Raw genomic sequence first — 19,964 nt, 5'->3', positions numbered from 1 at the left:
CCTCTCCCCCGCTGCTGCTCCTCTCCCCCGCTGCTGCTCCTCTCCCCCGCTGCTGCTCCTCTCCCCCTGCTGGTGCTCCTCTCACCCCGCTGCTGCTACTCTCTCCCTGCTGCTGCTCCTCTCTCCCCCGCTTCTGCTCCTCTCCCCCGCTGCTGCTCCTCTCCCCCGCTGCTGCTCCTCTCCCCCGCTGCTGTCCTCTCCTCCCCGCTGCTGCTCCTCTCTCCCCCCGCTGCTGCTTCCTCTCCCCCGCCTGCTGCTCCTCTCCCCCTCGCTGCTGCTCCTCTCCCCCTCGCTGCTGCTACCTCTCCCCCCCGCTGCTTGCTCCTCTCTCCCCGCTGCTGCTTCCTCTCCCCCGCTGCTGCTGCTCTCTCCCCGCTGCTGCTCCTCTCTCCCCGCTGCTGTCCTCTCTCACCGCTGCTGCTCCTCTCTCCCCTGCCTGCTGCTCCCTATCTCCCCTGCTGCGCTCCTCTCTCCCCGCTGCTGCCTCCTCTCTCCCGCCGCTGCCTCCTCTACCACCTGCTGCTGCTCCTCTCGCCTCCGCTGCTGCTCCTCTCCCCCGCTGCTGTCTCCTCTCCCCCCGCTGCCTGCTCTCTCTCCCCCTGCTGCTGCTCCTCTCCCCCCGCTGCTGCTCCTCTCTCCCCCGCTGCTGCTCCTCTCCCCCCGCTGCTGCTCCTCTCCCTCCGCTGCTGCTTCTCTCCCCCCGCTGCTGCTCCTCTCCCCCCGCTGCTGCTCCTCTCTCCCCGCTGCTGCTCCTCTCTCCCCGCTGCTGCTCCTCTCTCCCCGCTGCTGCTCCTCTCTCTCCGCTGCTGCTCCTCTCTCCCCGCTGCTGCTCCTCTCCTCCCGCTGCTGCTCCTCTCGCCCCGCTGCTCCTCTCCCCCGCTGCTGCTCCTCTCCCCGCTGCTGCTCCTCTCTCCCCGCTGCTGCTCCTCTCCCCCCGCTGCAGCTCCTCTCTCCCCGCTGCAGCTCCTCTCGCCCCGATGCTGCTCCTCTCTCCCCGCTGCTGCTACTCTCCCCCCGCTGCTGCTCCTCTCTCCCCGCTGCTGCTCCTCTCTCCCCGCTGCTGCTCCTCTCTCCCCGCTGCTGCTCCTCTCTCCCCGCTGCTGCTCCTCTCGCCCCGCTGCTGCTCCTCTCACCCCGCTGCTGCTCCTCTCTCCCCGCTGCTGCTTCTCTCCCCCCCCGCTGCTGCTCCTCTCACCCCGCTGCTGCTCCTCTCACCCCGCTGCTGCTCCTCTCCCCCCGCTGCTGCTCTTCTCTCCCCGCTGCTGCGCCTCTCCCCTCGCTGCTGCTGCTCTCCCCCCGCTGCTGCTCCTCTCTCCCTGCTGCTCCTCTCCCCTCGCTGCTGTTCCTCTCCCCCCGCTGCTGCTCCTCTCCCCCCGCTGCTGCTCCTCTCTCCCTGCCGCTGCTCCCGTCTCCCTGCTGCTGCTCCTCTCCCCGCTGCTGCTCCTCTCCCCGCTGCTGCTCCTCTCTCCCCGCTGCTGCTCGTCTCCCCCGCTGCTGCTCCTCTCCCCGCTGCTGCTCCTCTCTCCCCGCTGCTGCTCCTCTCGCCCCGCTGCTGCTCCTGTCTCCCCGATGCTGCTCCTCTCGCCCCCCCGCTGCTGCTCCTCTCCCCTGCTGCTGCCCCTCTCTCCCCGCTGCTGCTCCTCTCTCCCCGCTGCTGCTCCTCTGTCCCCGCTGCTGCTCCTCTCTCCCCGCTGCTGCTGCTCTCCCCCCGCTGCTGCTGCTCTCCCCCCGCTGCTGCTCCTCTCTCCCCGCTGCTGCTCCTCTACCCCTGCTGCTGCTCCTCTACCCCCGCTGCTGCTCCTCTCTCCCCGCTGCTGCTCCTCTCTCCCCGCTGCTGCTCCTCTCCCCGCTGCTGCTCCTCTCTCTCCGCTGCTGCTCCTCTCTCCCCCCTGCTGCTCCTCTCCCCCCGCTGCTGCTCGTCTCCCTCCGCTGCTGCTCCTCTCCCCCCGCTGCTGCTCCTCTCTCCCCGCTGCTGCTCCTCTCTCCCCGCTGCTGCTCGTCTCTCCCCGCTGCTGCTCGTCTCTCCCCGCTGCTGCTCGTCTCTCCCCGCTGCTGCTCCTCTCTCCCCGCTGCTGCTCCTCTCCCCCCGCTGCTGCTCCTCTCCCCCCGCTGCTGCTCCTCTCTCCCCGCTGCTGCTCCTCTCCTCCCGCTGCTGCTCCTCTCTCCCTGCCCCTGCTCCCGTCTCCCTGCTGCTGCTCCTCTCTCCGCTGCTGCTCCTCTCCCCCGCTGCTGCTCCTCTCCCCCGCTGCTGCTCCTCTCCCCGCTGCTGCCTCTCCCCTGCTGCTGCTCCTCTCACCCCGCTGCTGCTCCTCTCCCCGCTGCTGCTACTCTCTCCCTGCTGCTGCTCCTCTCTCCCCGTCACTGCTCCTCTCGCCCCGCTGCTCTCCCCGCTGCTGCTCCTCTCCCCCGCTGCTGCTCCTCTCCCCCCGCTGGTGCTCCTCTCCCCCGCTGCTGCTCCTCTCCCCCCGCTGCTGCTCCTCTCCCCCCGCTGCTGCTTCTCTCCCCCCGCTGCTGCTCCTCTCACCCCGCTGCTGCTCCTCTCCTCGCTGCTGCTCCTCTCCCCCCACTGCTGCTCCTCTCTCCCGCTGCTGCTCCTCTCCCTCGCTGCTGCTGCTCTCTCCCCGCTGCTGCTCCTCTCTCCCCGCTGCTGTTCCTCTCCCCCCGCTGCTGCTCCTCTCTCCCTGCCGCTGCTCCCATCTCCCTGCTGCTGTTCCTCTCCCCCCGCTGCTGCTCCTCTCTCCCTGCCGCTGCTCCCATCTCCCTGCTGCTGCTCCTCTCTCCGCTGCTGCTCCTCTCTCCCCGCTGCTGCTCCTCTCTCCCCGCTGCTGCTCCTCTCTCCCCGCTGCTGCTCCTCTCGCCCCGCTGCTGCTCCTCTCTCCCCGCTGCTGCTCCTCTCTCCCCCTGCTGCTCCTCTCCCCCCGCTGCTGCTCCTCTCCCTCCGCTGCTGCTCCTCTCCCCCCGCTGCTGCTCCCCTCTCCCCGCTGCTGCTCCTCTCTCCCCGCTGCTGCTCCTCTCTCCCCGCTGCTGCTCCTCTCTCCCCGCTGCTGCTCCTCTCTCCCCGCTGCTGCTCCTCTCCCCCCGCTGCTGCTCCTCTCTCCCCGCTGCTGCTCCTCTCCCCCCGCTGCTGCTCCTCTCTCCCTGCCCCTGCTCCCATCTCACCGCTGCTGCTCCTCTCTCCGCTGCTGCTCCTCTCCCCCCACTGCTGCTCCTCTCACCCTGCTGCTGCTCCTCTCCCCCCGCTTCTGCTCCTCTACCCCCGCTGCTGCTCCTCTCCCCCTGCTGCTGCTCCTCTCCCCCGCTGCTGCTCCTCTCCCCCGCTGCTGCTCCTCTCTTCCTGCTGCTGCTCCTCTCACCCCGCTGCTGCTCCTCTCCCCGCTGCTTCTACTCTCTCGCTGCTGCTCCTCTCTCCCCGTCACTGCTCCTCTCGCCCCGCTGCTCCTCTCCCCCGCTGCTGCTCCTCTCCCCCCGCTGCTGCTCCTCTCACCCCGCTGCTGCTCCTTTCACCCCGCTGCTGCTCCTCTCCCTTTCTGCTGCTACTCTCTCCCTGCTGCTGCTCCTCTCTCCCCGTCACTGCTCCTCTCGCCCCACTGCTGCTCCTCTCATGCCTGCTTGTGCGGCTCCTCTCCCCAGACCAATCAGCTGCGTCCTTTATCTCTGTCTCGCGCTCAGGAAATCTGCCTCTGCATTGAGTGTAGGTACGCTGTGTTCTCTTCTCTTCTCTCTTTTTAATTTTGATGATCCATCCCCCGAGTCACTCCCTGGTGACTTACCCTGTGTCTCCCCCGCTCCCCTCACTCTCTTTCACAATGTTTCTCTTGCCGTGTTTTGTATTCTTCCATAGAATCTCATTGAGACGACTACAAAATGTGCAGGGAGTAGATCATTCTGTTTAAACAAAAAAAGATTTTGTCTTCCCCGAAAAAGGCAAATGTTGACATAGCTTTACTGCAAGAAACTCATCTAGGTTTTTGCCTTATTCTCGACCAGTAGCCGAGTGTTACAATGTTAGTCAATAAAAATGTGCCTTTTAAAATGGCGGAATGTGTGAGGGATAAGGGTGATAAGTAGGTGATTGTCAAGGGGTGTGGTAGTCACCACTGTTGTATTATATTGTATTGACTGGTATTATGGTAAGGCCCCTGTACTACAGGTATGGGGGTAGATCCCTACCACACATAAATATGTGTGCTCACCGTGCTGCAACCATTTCGCCAGCAGCTGTAGGAGGCCACACATCTCTGCATATTAAAGCCTCGATTACTCTCTCATCTCGTCTTGTCGTAATTGATCGTGCATCAAGGGGATAATGTATGGGGAAAATGTCTCGATCGTGAATTCTATGGTCATCACAGAATACCTGCAGTGCAGAAGGAGGCCATCAATTTCTGATGATCAAACATCCCATCTTGAATGCTCCCATTTCTAGAGCGGAGGTGGCTCTTGCACTGAGGGAGCTTAAATTTGGCCTTAGGGGCCCAATGGTTTGGGTGTGAATTTCATAAGGAATTTAAAGACTTGCTGTTAGATCCTTTGATTGATGTATATAACCATTTCTTTGAAGCAGGGACTGGATTCTCCGCTCCGCGATGCCATATTTCTGTTTCAGCACGCTGGCGGGGTGCTCTGTTACACCAGCTGGTCAATGGGGTTTCTCATTGTGGGACAGCCCCACGCCGTCGGGAAACTCCCGGGCTGCCGGCAAAACAGAGCATTCCGCCAGCGGAGAATCCAGCCCCAGGTCTGTTGCCACAGATACTCGGTGAAGTGAATATTTCCTTAATTTTGAAGGCAGGCAAAATCCTGAAGAGTGCGCATCCTATAGGTCCATCTCGCTTCAAAATGTAGATTTGAAGCTGTTGTCTAGGGCGTTGGCACAGTGCCTCAAAGGAATTCCCTCTGTGATCATCCAGGGCGATAAGACTGGGTTCATAAAGGGCCAGGATCCATTTGACAATGTCAGGGAGTTATTAAATTTCATTCAGGTTTCATTATTCAAAATTGTTCTATTGTCATTTATTTATGTCTAAAATTGTTTGTGAGGCCTGTGACTGAACTGTCCATAATGGCCATTCTCCAGCTGCTCTTATTTCTAATCAGGGTATTGAATCATATGATCAGGCACTGATTTATTACCTCACACACCAATTGATTTTGGCGTTCGGCAAGACGAACTGAAATTTCTAACACAGCTTTGTGATATGATTATTTGAGTTTCTATCAAAATGCTATCCTATTACACCAAGGGTCAAAATTTACCATGGCCCCTTTTTGGGAGAGCTACCTGCTGTTGCCTACCCAAGAATAATAATTCCACTGATTCAAGAGAAACAAAGCCATAAGCAGTTTCCAGTAAAATTAGGGTAACAGCATTAATAAATTCCTTTACCCATTTCAAGCTGATTTTGTAACCTTTGCAATAGCAAATGGTTTGGTACAGTTGAGGTATGTTCCCACAATGGGGAAAGGGAAACCAACCAAAGCCAGAGCTCTCAGGAAAAAAATAGACAAAAGAGAAGGAGAGTAAGATGAAGATGATAATGGTTGTTCATGGTAGATGTTGAGTTGTTAATATAAGTGAGCTCTGATGGCGGCCATGTAGTGAGCAGCCACACACGCGGTGACCCCCACCAGGTACTTTGCTTTTGGTCCTTTTCGCCCAGTTTAGAATCATTGAATCCCCACAGTGCAAAAGGAGGCCACTTGGCCCATCGAGTCTGCACCGTCCCATCGAAGGGCACTTTACCATTTTCACTCCACCCGATCCCCATAACCCTATAACCTAACCTGCATATCCCTGGACACTAAGGAGCAAATTATCACGGCCAATCCACCTAACTTGCACATCTTTGGACTGTGGGAGGAAACCGGAGCACCTAAAGGAAATCCACACAGACATGGGGAGAACGTACAAGCTCAACACAGACAGAGACGCAAGGATGGAATTGACCCCGAGTCCCTGGTGCTGTGAGCCAGAAGTGCTAACCACTGTGCCACCGTACTATCATGGGTCATGTTTGGGGGAAATTTGAGTAGTTCGATGGCATAAGATCTGCACATAAAAATAATACCCAACAAACATAATACAAGGCAGCAGACGGGCAAAGAATTGTTGTCGGACTCAGAAGCACTTCGAGCTTCATTGGTGAACAAAATGGCAGAGGCTCCTCTACCGATTTTGACCTTGCCATGGACAGCTGAGATGCTGGCAAGCTTCTTGGTGGATGAATTCAAAAAGCAGTGGCAGGCCGGATCCGAGGACCTTGAGAAGGTGATTGAAAGAGCTCTAGCCCCTTCCATGCAGCCATGGAGTAAGGTGCGATGATACAAAGGGTGGAGGAAACTCTTGGACCAGAGTCACCGGATTGACTCCCTGGGCGAGGAAATAGTATTGTTGGCTGAAGATCCCGGCATCAAATGGGCACCGCAGGTCTGCGCATGCGCAGTTTGACCAGCACGATTTCCGGGCGTGCGTGGTTTCTCCCTTCTCCGTGCTGGCCCCGACACAACATGGCGTAGGGCTACAGGGGCCGGCACGGAACAAAGGAGGCCCTCAGCCTGAGAGGCTGGCCTGCCGATCAGTGAGCCCCAATCGCAGGCCAGGCGACAGCGGAGGTCTCCTCCCAGGGTCGGACCCCCCCTCCTCTCCCCCCCCCCCCCCAATCCACAGGTTGCCCCCGGATCCTTCCACGCTGAGGCCCTGTCGGGTAAGACTAGGTTAGAACGGTGCCAGTCGGACTCGTTTTTTTTTGTACGGCCGCTTGGTTCATCCCGGTCGGAGAATCGCCGGGGGGCCCAGTGGAGCAGCACTCGACCGGCGCGCGCTGACTGCGGCGGCGCCAATGGTGCCGATTCTCCACGTCCCAGCATCGGGGCGGCGTGGCGCAATTCGCGCCGGCCCCTTGGTGTGAGAATCCCGCCCTATTACTTTGCTGTGCTGGAGGAAGCGGATAAGTTTGTGACGAGGGGCAAACTAATTTATGAATTGTTAGGTACATTTGTATCTGTATTTATTGTGGGGTTTTTGTATTGTGGGTGAGGAGAAGTTGTTATGGGGACTTGCTGGGGAATATTTTTTGGGCAACTTCGGAGCTAATAGTTTTGAGTTTGCTGGTGGGATGGGTGTAGGTTTTCATTTTCCCTCTATCATTTTTATGCTAAAGTTGGAGCACTGGTTGTTGGTACGTTTTCTTTTTTCTGGATTTACCATGTGTGGTGTCACCCTGCTAGCTGTAATGTTAGGTGAAGGGAGCGGAGGTGTGGGGGTATCTGCAGCTCATTACTTTACGATTTTTCTTTCAGGTATTGAGGTTAAGATTTTTGTTCTTTTGTTTGGGGTTGGGGGTAAGATGAAGGGAGGGTAGGAGTCTTTGTTCTCCTCTTGGCTGTTTGTTTGTTTGTTTATTCGGGTGTGGTATGGCTGGGAAGCAGGGTGGGGAAGAGAGGAGGGGGACAGGTAGACAGCTGATGGTGAAAAATTCTTTGTCTTTTTTCTTGTCTTATGGGGGGTTTGGTGACCATCTGGGGTAGGGCCTGGTATTGGCACCCGCAGAGTTGCAGTTGGATTAAACAACATGATGGATATGGCTAACTCTGGGGTAGTGGGTGTGGGGTATAGGCTCCCTGTCTGGTTGATAACTTCGAAGGCAAGGTGGTTAAACGGCCCAGTAAAAAGGTCACAGATTGAAGGCTGATGTGGTGTTTGTACAGGAGACCCATTTGTGGAGCAAGGACCAAAGAAGGTTATGGAAGGGCTGGGAAGGGAAGGTCTACCATTCGTGTTTTGGTGGTAGGGCTCAAGGGGCTGAAGTGTTGATTAACAAGAGTGTGTCTTTTTTAGCTACTAAAATATTTGCGGACCCAAGTGGGAGGTATGTAATTGTCAGTGGGTTGTTGGCAGGCATGACTGTGGTATTGGTCAACATAAATGAACCAAAATGGGACGATACGGTGTTTATCAATAATGTCATGTGAGAGTACCTTTAAGAAATGGGTGTTTATAAATGGGTGTGTACAAAAATATATGTAGTGAGAGTACCTTTAAAAAATGAGTTTATAAATGGGTATGTATATAAACATCTGTAGTGGGAGTACCTTTAATAAATGGGTGTTTACCACTGCAGTGATGTCAGAGAATGGATGGAGTTAGGCTGTCTGTCAGCTTTTTACTTTCGTTTTTGAGCAGGCTGAAGGGTGGGTTTTAGTTTTGTTTTCAGAGCTGGATAGCTGCAGTCACAGCCAGAAGGTGTATGATTCGCTCTCTAATCTAAAGACTGTAAATCGATCCTGGTGTTTTCAAACTAATAACAGTAGTAACTTTAACCTGATGTGCTTCTGGTAAACAGGGTGAGAGGATCAATGTTCAATTATATAAGGTAAGGTTGGAAAGTCCAGTGAAGAGTGGTGAAGTGGTAGTAGGAGTAATCGAGAAACTATCTTGTCCAGGAATACAGTTTATCTTGGGTAATGATATAGCTGGATTGCAGGTGGGAGTGATGCCTACTGTGGTTGATAAGCCAGTGGAAAATCAGACAACTGAAGTGTTGAAGGACGAATATCCTGGGATTTTTCCGGATTGTGTAGTAACAAGGTCTCAAAGTCACAGGTTAGGATAAGAGGAGAAATCAAAGAGTGAAGATGAAGTTGAAGTGCAATTATGAGAAATGATTTTTGATCAGATGTTTGGAAAAGAACAGGTGGAGGATGAGGCGGATATTTTTAGTTCAGGAAAATTGGTGGAGTTGTAACAGAAAGATGTAGAAATAAAACAGATGTATCAGAAAGCATACATGGAAGAGGAATCTGCGTGTATACCAGTGTGTTATTCCCATAAAAGTGATGTCTTGATGCAAAATGGAGACCTTTACATATGCAGGCAGATGAAAAGTGGGGAGAACTTCTCAAGTAGTATTGCCGGTCGGGTATAGAAAGGAGGTGTTGCGAGTTGCACATGAGGTACCAGTGGGAGGTCATTTGGGAATAAGGAAAACTTAAGCTAAAATACAAAAATATGTTTATTGGCCTGGACTACATAAAGATGTAGTTAAATGTTGTCAATTGTGTCACACATGTCAAATGATAGGGAAACCTCAAGCACTGATAAAACCAGCGCCCTTAATACCCATGCCAGCATTTGAGGAACCTTTTACAAGGGTCTTAATTAGAACATAGAACGATACAGCGCAGTACAGGCCCTTCGGCCCACGATGTTGCACCTACATGGGAAGTCAAAAACTAAAGGCCATCCAACCTACACTATGCCATTATCATCCATATGCTTATCCAATAAACTTTTAAATGCCCTCAATGTTGGCGAGTTCACTACTGTTGCAGGTAGGGCATTCCACGGCCTCACCACTCTTTGCGTAAAAAACCTACCTCTGACCTCTGTCCAATATCTATTACCCCTCAATTTAAGGCTATGTCCCCTCGTGCTAGCCACCTCCATCCGCGGGACAAGGCTCTCACTGTCCACCCGATCTAACCCTCTGATCATTTTGTATGCCTCTGTTAAGTCACCTCTTAACCTTCTTCTCTCTAACGAAAACAACCTCAAGTCAATCAGCCTTTCCTCATAAGATTTTCCCTCCATACCAGGCAACATCCTGGTAAATCTCCTCTGCACCCGTTCCAAAGCTTCCACGTACTTCCTATAATGGGGCGACCAGAATTGTACGCAATACTCCAAATGCGGCCGTACCAGAGTTTTGTACAGCTGCAACATGACCTCATGGCTCCGGAACTCAATCCCTCTACCAATAAAGGCCAACACACCATAGGCCTTCTTCACAACCCTATCAACCTGGGTGGCAACTTTCAGGGATCTATGTACATGGACACCGAGATCCCTCTGCTTATCCACACTGCCAAGAATTTTACCATTAGCCAAATATTCCGCATTCCTGTTATTCTTTTCAAAGTGAATCACCTCACACTTCTCCACATTAAACTCCATTTGCCACCTCTCAGCCCAGCTCTGCAGCTTATCTATGTCCCTCTGTAACCTGCAACATCCTTCCGCACTGTCTACAACTCCACCGACTTTAGTGTCGTCTACAAATTTACTCACCCAACCTTCTGCGCCCTCCTCTAGGTCATTTATAAAAATGACAAACAGCAACAGCCCCAGAACAGATCCTTGTGGTACGCCACTCGTAACTGAACTGCATTCTGAACATTTCCCATCAACCACCACCCTCTGTCTTCTTTCAACTAGCCAATTTCTGAGCCACATCTCTAAATCACCCTCAATCCCCAGCCTCCGTATTTTCTGCAACAGCCGACCATGGGGAACCTTACCAAACGCTTTACTGAAATCCATATACACCACATCAACTGCTCTACCCTTGTCTACCTGTCCAGTCACCTTCTTAAAGAACTCGATAAGGTTTGTGAGGCATGACCTACCCTTCACAAAACCATGCTGACTATCCCTAATCATATTATTCCTATCCAGATGATTATAAATTGTATCTCTTATAATCCTCTCCAAGACTTTACCCACAACAGACGTGAGGCTCACCGGCCTATAGTTACCGGGGTTATCTCTACTCCCCTTCTTGAACAAAGGGACCACATTTGCTATCCTCCAGTCCTCTGGCACTATTCCTGTAGCCAATGATGACATAAAAATCAAAGCCAAAGGCTCAGCAATCTCTTCCCTGGATTCCCAGAGAATCCTAGGATAAATCCCATCAGGCCCCGGGGACTTATCTATTTTCACCTTGTCCAGAATTGCCAACACTTCTTCCCTACGCACCTCAATGCCATCTATTCTAATAGCCTGGGTCTCAGCATTCTCCTCCACAACATTATCTTTTTCCTGAGTGAATACTGACGAAAAGTATTTATTTAGTATCTCGCTTATCTCCTCAGCCTCCACACACAACTTCCCACCACTGTCCTTGACTGGCCCTACTCTTACCCTAGTCATTCTTTTATTCCTGACATACCTATAGAAAGCTTTTGGGTTTTCCTTGATCCTACCTGCCAAAGACTTCTCATGTCCCCTCCTTGCTCGTCTTAACTCTCTCTTTAGATCCTTCCTCGCTTCCTTGTAACTATCAAGCACCCAAACTGAAACTTCATGGCTCATCTTCACATCGGCCTCCTTCTTCCTCTTAAGAAGAGATTCCACTTCTTTGGTAAACCACGGTTCCCTCTCTCGACCCCTTCCTCCCTGCCTGACTGGTACATACTTATCAAGAACATGTAATAGCTGTTCCTTGAACAAGCTTCGCATATCCAGTGTGCCCAACCCTTGCAGCCTACTTCTCCAACATACACATCCTAAGTCATGTCTAATGGCATCATAATTGCCCTTCCCCCAGCTAAAACTCTTGCCCTGCGGGGTATACTTATCCCTTTCCATCACTAACGTAAAGATCACCGAATTGTGGTCACTGTCTCCAAAGTGCTCACCTACCTCCAGATCTAACACCTAGCCTGGTTCATTACCCAAAACCAAATCTAATGTAAGAAGTCTTACAACACCAGGTTAAAGTCCAACAGGTTTGTTTCAAACACGAGCTTTCGGAGCACGGCTCCTTCTTCAGGTGAATGGAAAGGCTTGTTCCAGAAATGTTTCTGGAACAAGCCTTTCCATTCACCTGAAGAAGGAGCCGTGCTCCGAAAGCTCGTGTTTGAAACAAACCTGTTGGACTTTAACCTGGTGTTGTAAGACTTCTTACTGTGCTCACCCCAGTCCAACGCCGGCATCTCCACATCAAATCTAATGTGGCCTCGCCTCTTGTTGGCCTGTCAACATATTGTGTCAGGAAACCCTCCTGCACACATTGTACAAAGAACGACCCATCTAATGTACTCGAACTATATCTTTTCCAGTCAATATTTGGAAAGTTAAAGTCTCCCATAACAAGTACCCTGTTACTTTCGCTCTTTTCCAGAATCATCTTAGCCATCCTTTCCTCTACATCCCTAGAACTATTAGGTGGCCTATAGAAAACTCCCAACAGGGTGACCTCTCCTTTCCTGTTTCTAACCTCAGCCCATATTACCTCGGAAGAAGAGTCCCCATCTAGCATCCTTTCCGCCACCGTAATACTGTCCTTGACTAGCAGCGCCACACCTCCCCCTCTTTTGCCCCCTTCTCTGAGCTTACTAAAACACCTAAACCCCGGAACCTGCAACAACCATTCCTGTCCCTGCTCTATCCATGTCTCTGAAATGGCCACAACATCGAAGTCCCAGGTACCAACCCATGCTGCCAGTTCCCCTACCTTATTTCGTATACTCCTGGCATTGATGTAGACACACTTCAAACCACCTACCTGAACACTGGCACCCTCCTGCAAAGTCAAATCTGTGCTCCTGACCTCTATACTCTCAATCTCCCGTACCCCAAAAATACAATCCAGGTTCCCATGCCCCTGCTGAATTGATTGCATAGGACTGCTTCCTGAAATAAAAAGTGGGAATCAATATCTTTTGATGATAATGGATGTGTCTACTAGGTTCCCAGAGGCCATTCCAGGATGTAATATTACAGCTAAAAAGATTGTGGAGGAGTTACTTAAATTCTTTACAAGATATAGACTATCCACAGAAATACAATCAGATCAAGGATCAAATTTTCCACCCTCCTGGATTTCTTTTTTAATCTGAGGTACACTCTCCTTATTATCTCCCATCAGATCACCTTTACCTTTACCACTTGAGTATTTCTCATGTCCCCAGTTTCTATCCCTCACAGGTTGAAACTGATGTCGGAAACCAAGCTTTGATTTATGAACTAATTCATAATCATCTGCCATTTCTCCTGATAATCTCGCTGTTTTAACCCTCTGCTCTTCCACATGAGTTCTCACTACATCAGGAATTAAATTTTTGAAACTCCTCCGAAAGTATAATTTCACTGAGAGCTTCATACGTTTGGTCTACTTTCAAAGCCCTTATCCACCTATCAAAATTACTCTATTTGTGCCTTTCAAACTCCATGTATGATTGACCAAATTCTTTCCTTTAATTTCTAAACCTTTGTCTACAGGCTTCAGGCACTAGTTCATATGCACCTAAGATGGATATTTTCACCTTCTCATCCGTCCCAGATACTTCCTCCGGTAGTGATGCAAACACTTTACTAGCCCTACCTACCAGCTTTGTTTGAATCAGTAATACTCACATGTCCTGTGGCCATTTCATTTGTTTTGCTGCCTTCTCAAATGAAATGAAAAAGGCTTCTACCTCCTTCTCGTCAAACCTTGGCAATGCTTGGACTTATTTAAATAGATCCCCACCAAGCCTTCGACTGTGACACTCTTTCTCAATATCCTCATCACTATTCTCATCACTATCATCCAACTGTACGTTTCCCTTTATGCCTGCCAATTTTAACTGACTGTCATGTTTCATGGCCATTTTCTGAAGTTAAAACTCTTTTATCTTTTTCCCTGATCTGTATCTCCCTTTCTCTTTCTTTTTCCTCTATCTCTTTCGTATTCAAGCTGCTTTAATTCTTTCTCATGTTCCATTTGTTTAATCTGCAACTGAATTTTTGCCATTTCCAATGAGTCAAACTGTATCACAGGTACCTTTAAATGCTTAGCCACCACCATAATTACCTCATCTTTTCGCATTTTGTTAGGTAATTTAACTGCAATGATTTTGACAAATCTAGCAGTCTGCTTTTAGTCTCTGTCCGTAAGGTACTGCGTGTGACCGTCTCCACCCCCAAAAATGCCTGAGCCTCTGAAAGAGCCATTGTCCACAACACACTCCCCACTTAAACTAAAATACCACAACTGAAAAGCAACCACAATATGCTCACCCCTCACTGTCTTTCAGTTCACTAAGCCAATCCAATAGATAGACTTTTATCCCCCTCAAGCCCCAATTTGTTATGGGCCAAGTTTTAGAGAACCCTAAATGGAGTTCATGTAACCCACAACTTTTAATAGATTGTGGTATGGGGACCACACGACCCACTCTACAGGTGTGATACAGCAGAAATGGAAAAGTATTTTTTAAAACAAAACAATGTTTATTCTGTGAACTCAAGTTAACCTTTAAAAACATACAGTGAACATCTTAGCAACCATTAATTGAAATACAACCCGCAAAGAATATAACACTAAGTAATCCGCAAGCTGTCCTTTTAACATCCAGAAGACTTTAAAAAAAACTTTAAACAGAAGCACATTAGGTTTACATTGACTACTGAGAACATTTATAAATTCTGAGTTCACCAAATGATCAAGAGATAGTCGTTTAATGGCAGAGAGAACAGCAGTAGACCTGCTTGGTCTGGCTTCAGCTCCAACACTGAAAACAAAACTAAAACACACCCTGCAGCAAACAGCCTAAAACAAAAGTAAAAAGCCAACAGACAGCCAAGCTTCGCCCACACTCTGACATAACTGCAGTAATATGAGTGGCAAACATTTCTTAAAGCGACATTCTCATGACAACCTATGCCACATGGGCTGCCTAGGTTCAAGAAGGTGGCTCACCTTCTCTACTGTAATTCGGTATGAGCAACAAATGCAGGCGTTGCCAGCATTTACACGTTCAGCGAAAGAGAGTTGACATAGAGTCAGCAAGCTGATTCTCTGCTGTAACTATTCTAGGAATTTGTGATATTTTAATTAATTTACACTAATTCATCTATTTTCACATTTTACTAAAATCAATAGCTTAAAAGAAGTCCCTTTTCTCTTTTATAATCCTTGATTTAACTGTCACTTTGGAGATGATAGAATTTCCAAAAAATTACAACGTTCTTTCATTGACTAAAAACAAGCCACAAAAATTTACATCCGAACGTAAATCTGCAGAATGGCAGGATCAGTATTTACAAGTATTTAGTCAGCCATCACACTGATCAAAAATGGAAGACTGAGTGAAATGGTAAGTTAGCAGGGTGGCCTTCATTTTTAGGTCTTGTTCTGAGTCCAGTCCAGGCTAATGGAACAAAAAACTCCCCTGTCTCCTAGTTTGAGGGATTTAAAGGATAGGCTATCTATTCAATTGAGTTTTAAAAAATGTTTTTAATACTAAATTGTCAATGTATTTCAAAGAAGGCAATGTGATGGCTGATGTGAGAAGTGGAAAATGTCACACTTTGTATTTGGGTTACCTTAAGGGAGCTGAGGTGGAATACGTGACATGGGAGCATGGCATGTTAACACTTGTAATAGAAATCGAAAGGTGGATTGTTTCTTTGCCGTGACGCGATTACGTTAATAAATACAAATGTCCGCCAAGAAATGGAAATGTAATGCTGCTATAACATTATTACCTTGAAAACATTCTAGGTTAATATGCAAATCAGAGCCTTGCCACACCATCATCACATATTGTAAATTTGCATGTGCATTCCTCACCATTTTACAAAACTGGTCAGTTCCAAATTTCCAACAAACTATATGTTGTTGATTGATGTGGTTTCTTTCCCACAGCATCGACTTGTAAAACGTTTGTTGTTTTTAGAAATTCATGACAGTGTAAACACCAGAGATAGGATGGAAACTTTAAATGAATCATTATTCATGTAACAGGTAAACCTGCTATTGCACACCGCGATCTCAAATCAAAAAATATTCTCGTGAAAAAGAATGGAACATGTGCCATTGCTGATTTTGGTTTGGCAGTGCGACATGATTCAGCGACAGATACCATTGATATATCATCTAATCACAGAGTGGGAACGATGAGGTATTGTTTATTATCATTCTTTATCATTTTAGTTTTTCTTTTTCGTTTCCGGGCTCAACTATTGTGAACATTTCGCCTGAAGATTCCCCATTACTTACCTGTAGAAAATACTAAGTAATAGTTACGTGTCTACGAACGAAGCATTGATAAATTCCAAGTAAAATAAACCAGAAAAGGTTAAACTTTCCTCACAGGAAAAATAAATGCAAAATGTCACTATTTCCCCAGAGGGGGTAGGTGCGTTAGGTCATTTTTACCTGCCGGCCAGCCTGTGGTTTCAAAGTGAACAAGGTTGGGAACTAAATGTCCCAGGGTATTTAACTTTTCAGAGAGATAGGTAAAATGAAAAAGGATAACGGGTAGCCCTGATAAAGAATGGGATAGCGACAGCAGAGGAAATGGATCTTGGTTCAGAAAATCAACACATGGAATACGTTTGGGTGGCACTAAGAAACAAGATGGTGTCAGAAAACATTGGTGAGAGTTGTTTTTAGCTCATGCCAAACACACTCCCCTATGTTAGTGTGTGTGTGTGGGGTGTGGTGGGGGGGGGGGGGGGGGGGGGGGGGTATAAATAGGAAATTAGGTGCATGTGGTAAAGCTAATAATACAGCAACCATGAGGGACTTTAATCCCAAAATAAACTGGGAAAATCAAATTTGCAGTCATAACATGGGATTCAAGTTCATGGAATGGGGCAGCACGGGAGCACAAGTGGATAGCACTGTGGCTTCACAGCGCCCAGGTTCGATTCCCGGCTGGGTCACTGTCTGTGCAGAGTCTGCACGTTCTCCCCGTGTCTGCGTGGGTTTCCTTCGGGTGCTCTGGTTTCTTCCCACAGTCCAAAGACGTGCAGGTTAGGTGGATTAGCCATGATAAATTGCCCTTATTGACCAAAAAAGTTTAGGAGGGATTATTGGGTTACAGGGGTTGGGTGGAAGTACGGTAGATTGAGAAACTATATTAAAAGATATGATAAGTAATGACTCGCATTTAAAGAATTAATGCATAATGTTCAACAAATTCACAATTTTTAAGGCTCAAAATATCCCCATCGGAAAAAGTGGTCCAATTGTGGTTAACAAGAGGAGTTAAAATGTAATGTTAGATCAAAAGAAGAGGCTTATGATGTTGCCTGAAAAAGTAGCAAGCCTGAGGTTTGGGAGGCTTTTAGAATTTAGCAAATGTGAAGGAAGAAGTTGATGAGAAAAGAGAATATAAGAGTAAACTAGTAAGAGACATAAAAACAGATTGTAAATATTTCTGCAGTTGTTTAAATGGGGGAAAAAATGAAAATATAACGTGGACCCATTTGAGTGAGACAGATGAAATGATAATGTGGAATAAGAAAAAAAGTAGAGGCATTAAACTTTGTACCTGCATTCATGGTAGAAGACACAAAAACATTCTGAAAATAATGGGGAACCAGGTATCACGTGAGAATGGAAAACTGATACTCATTCTTTCAAGTAAAGAAGTATTGAAGTAATTAATTGGACTAAGTGGTGATAAGCTCTTTAGGTCTGCTGACCCTTGTCCAATAGTTTTAACAGAGGATGCTTCAGAGATGTTGGATTCGTTGGTTTTGATCTTTTAGAATTCCTTAGATTCTAGTACTGTTCCCACGGATTGGAAGGCAGCAAAGAAAATCCAGTTGCTTCAGAAAGGGCAAAAAAGGCAAACAGGAACTATAGACCAGCTCATGAGTTGTAGGTAAAATGCCGGAATCTATTCCTAGGGGCATGGTAACAAGTACTTAGGAAATAATAATGTGATTAACCTGAATCAACAAAGACCTATGGAAGGGAAATTCTGTTCCACAAATCTGTTTAGTTTTTTGGTAGTATGGAAAAGGGGCAACCAGTGGATGTCTGTATTTGGATTTTCAAAAATCATTCAATAAAGTGCCATATAAGAGATTTCTAAAATAAAATTAGACTCATGGGCTTTGGGATAATATATTAACATGGTCCAGGGTTAGTGCAGGAACACAAACAGAACAGGAATAAGCAGGGCAATTTGAGTTGACAGGCTTAACTAGCGGGGTACGGCAAAGTTCAGCACTTGGGTTCAGCTATTTCCAATCTATTGTTATGATCCCAGCTATTGTTAATATTGGCCAAGTCAGATCCCAGAGTGAAACCTGGCTTGAAAAATCCTGGGCGGGATTCTCCGTTGGCTGACGCCGAAATCGGAAATGCGATTGGGCGGAGAATAGGTTCCGACACCACAATCGCGGATGGCACAATTTGACATCCAATCGAAATTCTCAGTCACCTCGACTGCGGCGTCAATTCGATGCAGAAAGCATGCACAGTAAACACCCTTTGCATATCATTAGTGGGCCTGACCAGTTATTCTCTGTGGTCTCCGCGATTCTCCACCTCCAATGGGCCGGGTTCCCAATGGTACGGTTCACTAGTGCTTTTAAAAATCGTGAAATCGGCATCGTGGCTGCTGAGGGAGAGAGGGGGTACAGAAAGTGTCCAATATCTCCATAGTTTGATGACTGGGGGGAGTAGCAGGGGGTGGCCAGTTGGGCTGTGGGGTAGGGGTGGATGGGCATGGAACACCATTGCCGCATGGATCGTATGGGTGTCCCCCCAGGCCACCCCCCTAGGTACCCTCTGGCCCCAGCCAACCCATCAGCGGGATGGGTGAACTCCAGCACACCCTGTGCCATCTTGTTGGCTGGGATGTGTTTATGTGGGGATTGTAATGTGTGTATGCGGCTGCAGCTTGTCAGCCTCCCAAGTGTCCCTCACCGTTTTTCATTGGAATTGATTGTGTTCCACACGACACCGTTGTTAGCCCCTCTACAGTCGCTGAATCGATCCAGGTTCGGCGCCAGTTTTGCTGTCATAAAAGTCCATTGAATTCTGCGCCGGCATCAACACTTAGGGTGCGATCGTCCGGAAAAATTTCCAAGTGTTGTAGCGAATGGGAATTGCCACGTGTTTCCTGGCGCTTGGCCCAGTGAAACCGGCAACGCAGCCAACATTAATTGGGCCACTGAAGGAGGCCTCACGGGCTTCTTGTCTCATATAAAGCCTCGTCAGCCGATTCGCCGAGATCGAGCTTGCCAGCCCCCCCACCGCTAACAAGGTCGAGCAGCATTAAACTGCATTTGATTACTGTCCATGTGGAATTTGCACATTCTCCCCGTGTCTGCTTGGGTTTCACCCCCACAACCCAAAGATGTGCAGGTTAGGTGGATTGGCCACGCTAAATTGATCCTTATTGGAAAAAATACATAATTGGGTACTCAAAATTTATTTTTTAAAAAACTGCACTTGCTCGGCCAACCCCAGCCAGTCACAATAATGGTGCTGAGGACACCAACCTCAAGATTCGGGGATGTTGACCTGGGGAGGCTCCTGGACGCGGTTGAGACCAGGAAGGATGTCCTGTTCCCCGGGGACTAAAGAGGATGAGCCACAAGGCAGTCAGTGTTGCCTGGGACGAGGTGGCAGCAACAGTCCACTCCAATAATATGACAGGGCAGCACAATAGCACAGTGGTTATCACAGTTGCTTCACAGCTCTAGGGTTCCAGGTTCGATTCCTGGCCTGAGTCACTGTCTGTGCGGAGTCTGCACGTTCTCCATGTGTCTGCGTGGGTTTCCTCCGGGTGCTCCGGTTTCCACCCACAGTCCAAAGGTGTGCAGGTTAGGTGGATTGGCAATGCTAAATTGCCCTTAGTGTCCAAAAAAGGGTAGGTGGGGTTACGGGGATAAGCGTGGAGGTGTGGGGATGTGGCGGAGGTGTGGGCCTTGGGTTTGGTGCTCTTTCCAGGGACCGGTGCAGACTCGATGGGCCTAGTGGCCTCCTTCTACATTGTAAATTCTATGATCTATGACCAAGAGGACTGGCCAGCAGTGCAGGAAGAAGGTCAACAACCTCTACCGGGCAGAATGAGTGAGTGGACGCCAACGCGCCCCGCTCCCCACACCCTCCCCTCCAAGGGAGCATCCACCCCCCCAATTCTCCAAGTGACCCCCATCCCTCCCTGCCCTTTCCCCTCCAACCCCCAATCAGACCCCCTCTCCTACCACTGAACCACGTGTGTGGCTAACGATGCCCTCTCTGTGCCCCCTCAGGAAAAGCTCTCCTACAATCGGCGGGAGAGGCCCCCAGAGTGGCAGAGGGGTGCCAGACATGAGAATCCTCACCTCCTTCGAGGGCTTTGGAGGTGACTGGTATGGCCGAGGACAGAGCGGTCACCCACACGGAGGCTGGCGGACACCGCAGAGGTGAGGAACCACCAAGCTCCACCTAGAGGTCCTGTAAAAAGTG

At 49.3% G+C, this 19,964-nt stretch overlaps 1 protein-coding gene across 1 annotated transcript in view; it reads left to right on the top strand.

Moving 5' to 3' along the window:
- Positions 1–19,964, top strand: part of LOC119962312 (TGF-beta receptor type-1-like) — a 132,990-nt gene that overhangs the window by 71,540 nt on the left and 41,486 nt on the right. Inside the window, exon 5 of the mRNA XM_038790296.1 lies at positions 15,513–15,669. Within this exon, the coding sequence (XP_038646224.1) occupies positions 15,513–15,669 (157 nt within the window). The remainder of the gene's footprint in view (positions 1–15,512; positions 15,670–19,964) is intronic.

The sequence above is a fragment of the Scyliorhinus canicula genome, chromosome 2, assembly GCF_902713615.1.
Source record: "Scyliorhinus canicula chromosome 2, sScyCan1.1, whole genome shotgun sequence".
NCBI classification, from domain to species: domain Eukaryota; kingdom Metazoa; phylum Chordata; class Chondrichthyes; order Carcharhiniformes; family Scyliorhinidae; genus Scyliorhinus; species Scyliorhinus canicula.
This window is presented reverse-complemented; position numbering and strand designations above follow the sequence as displayed.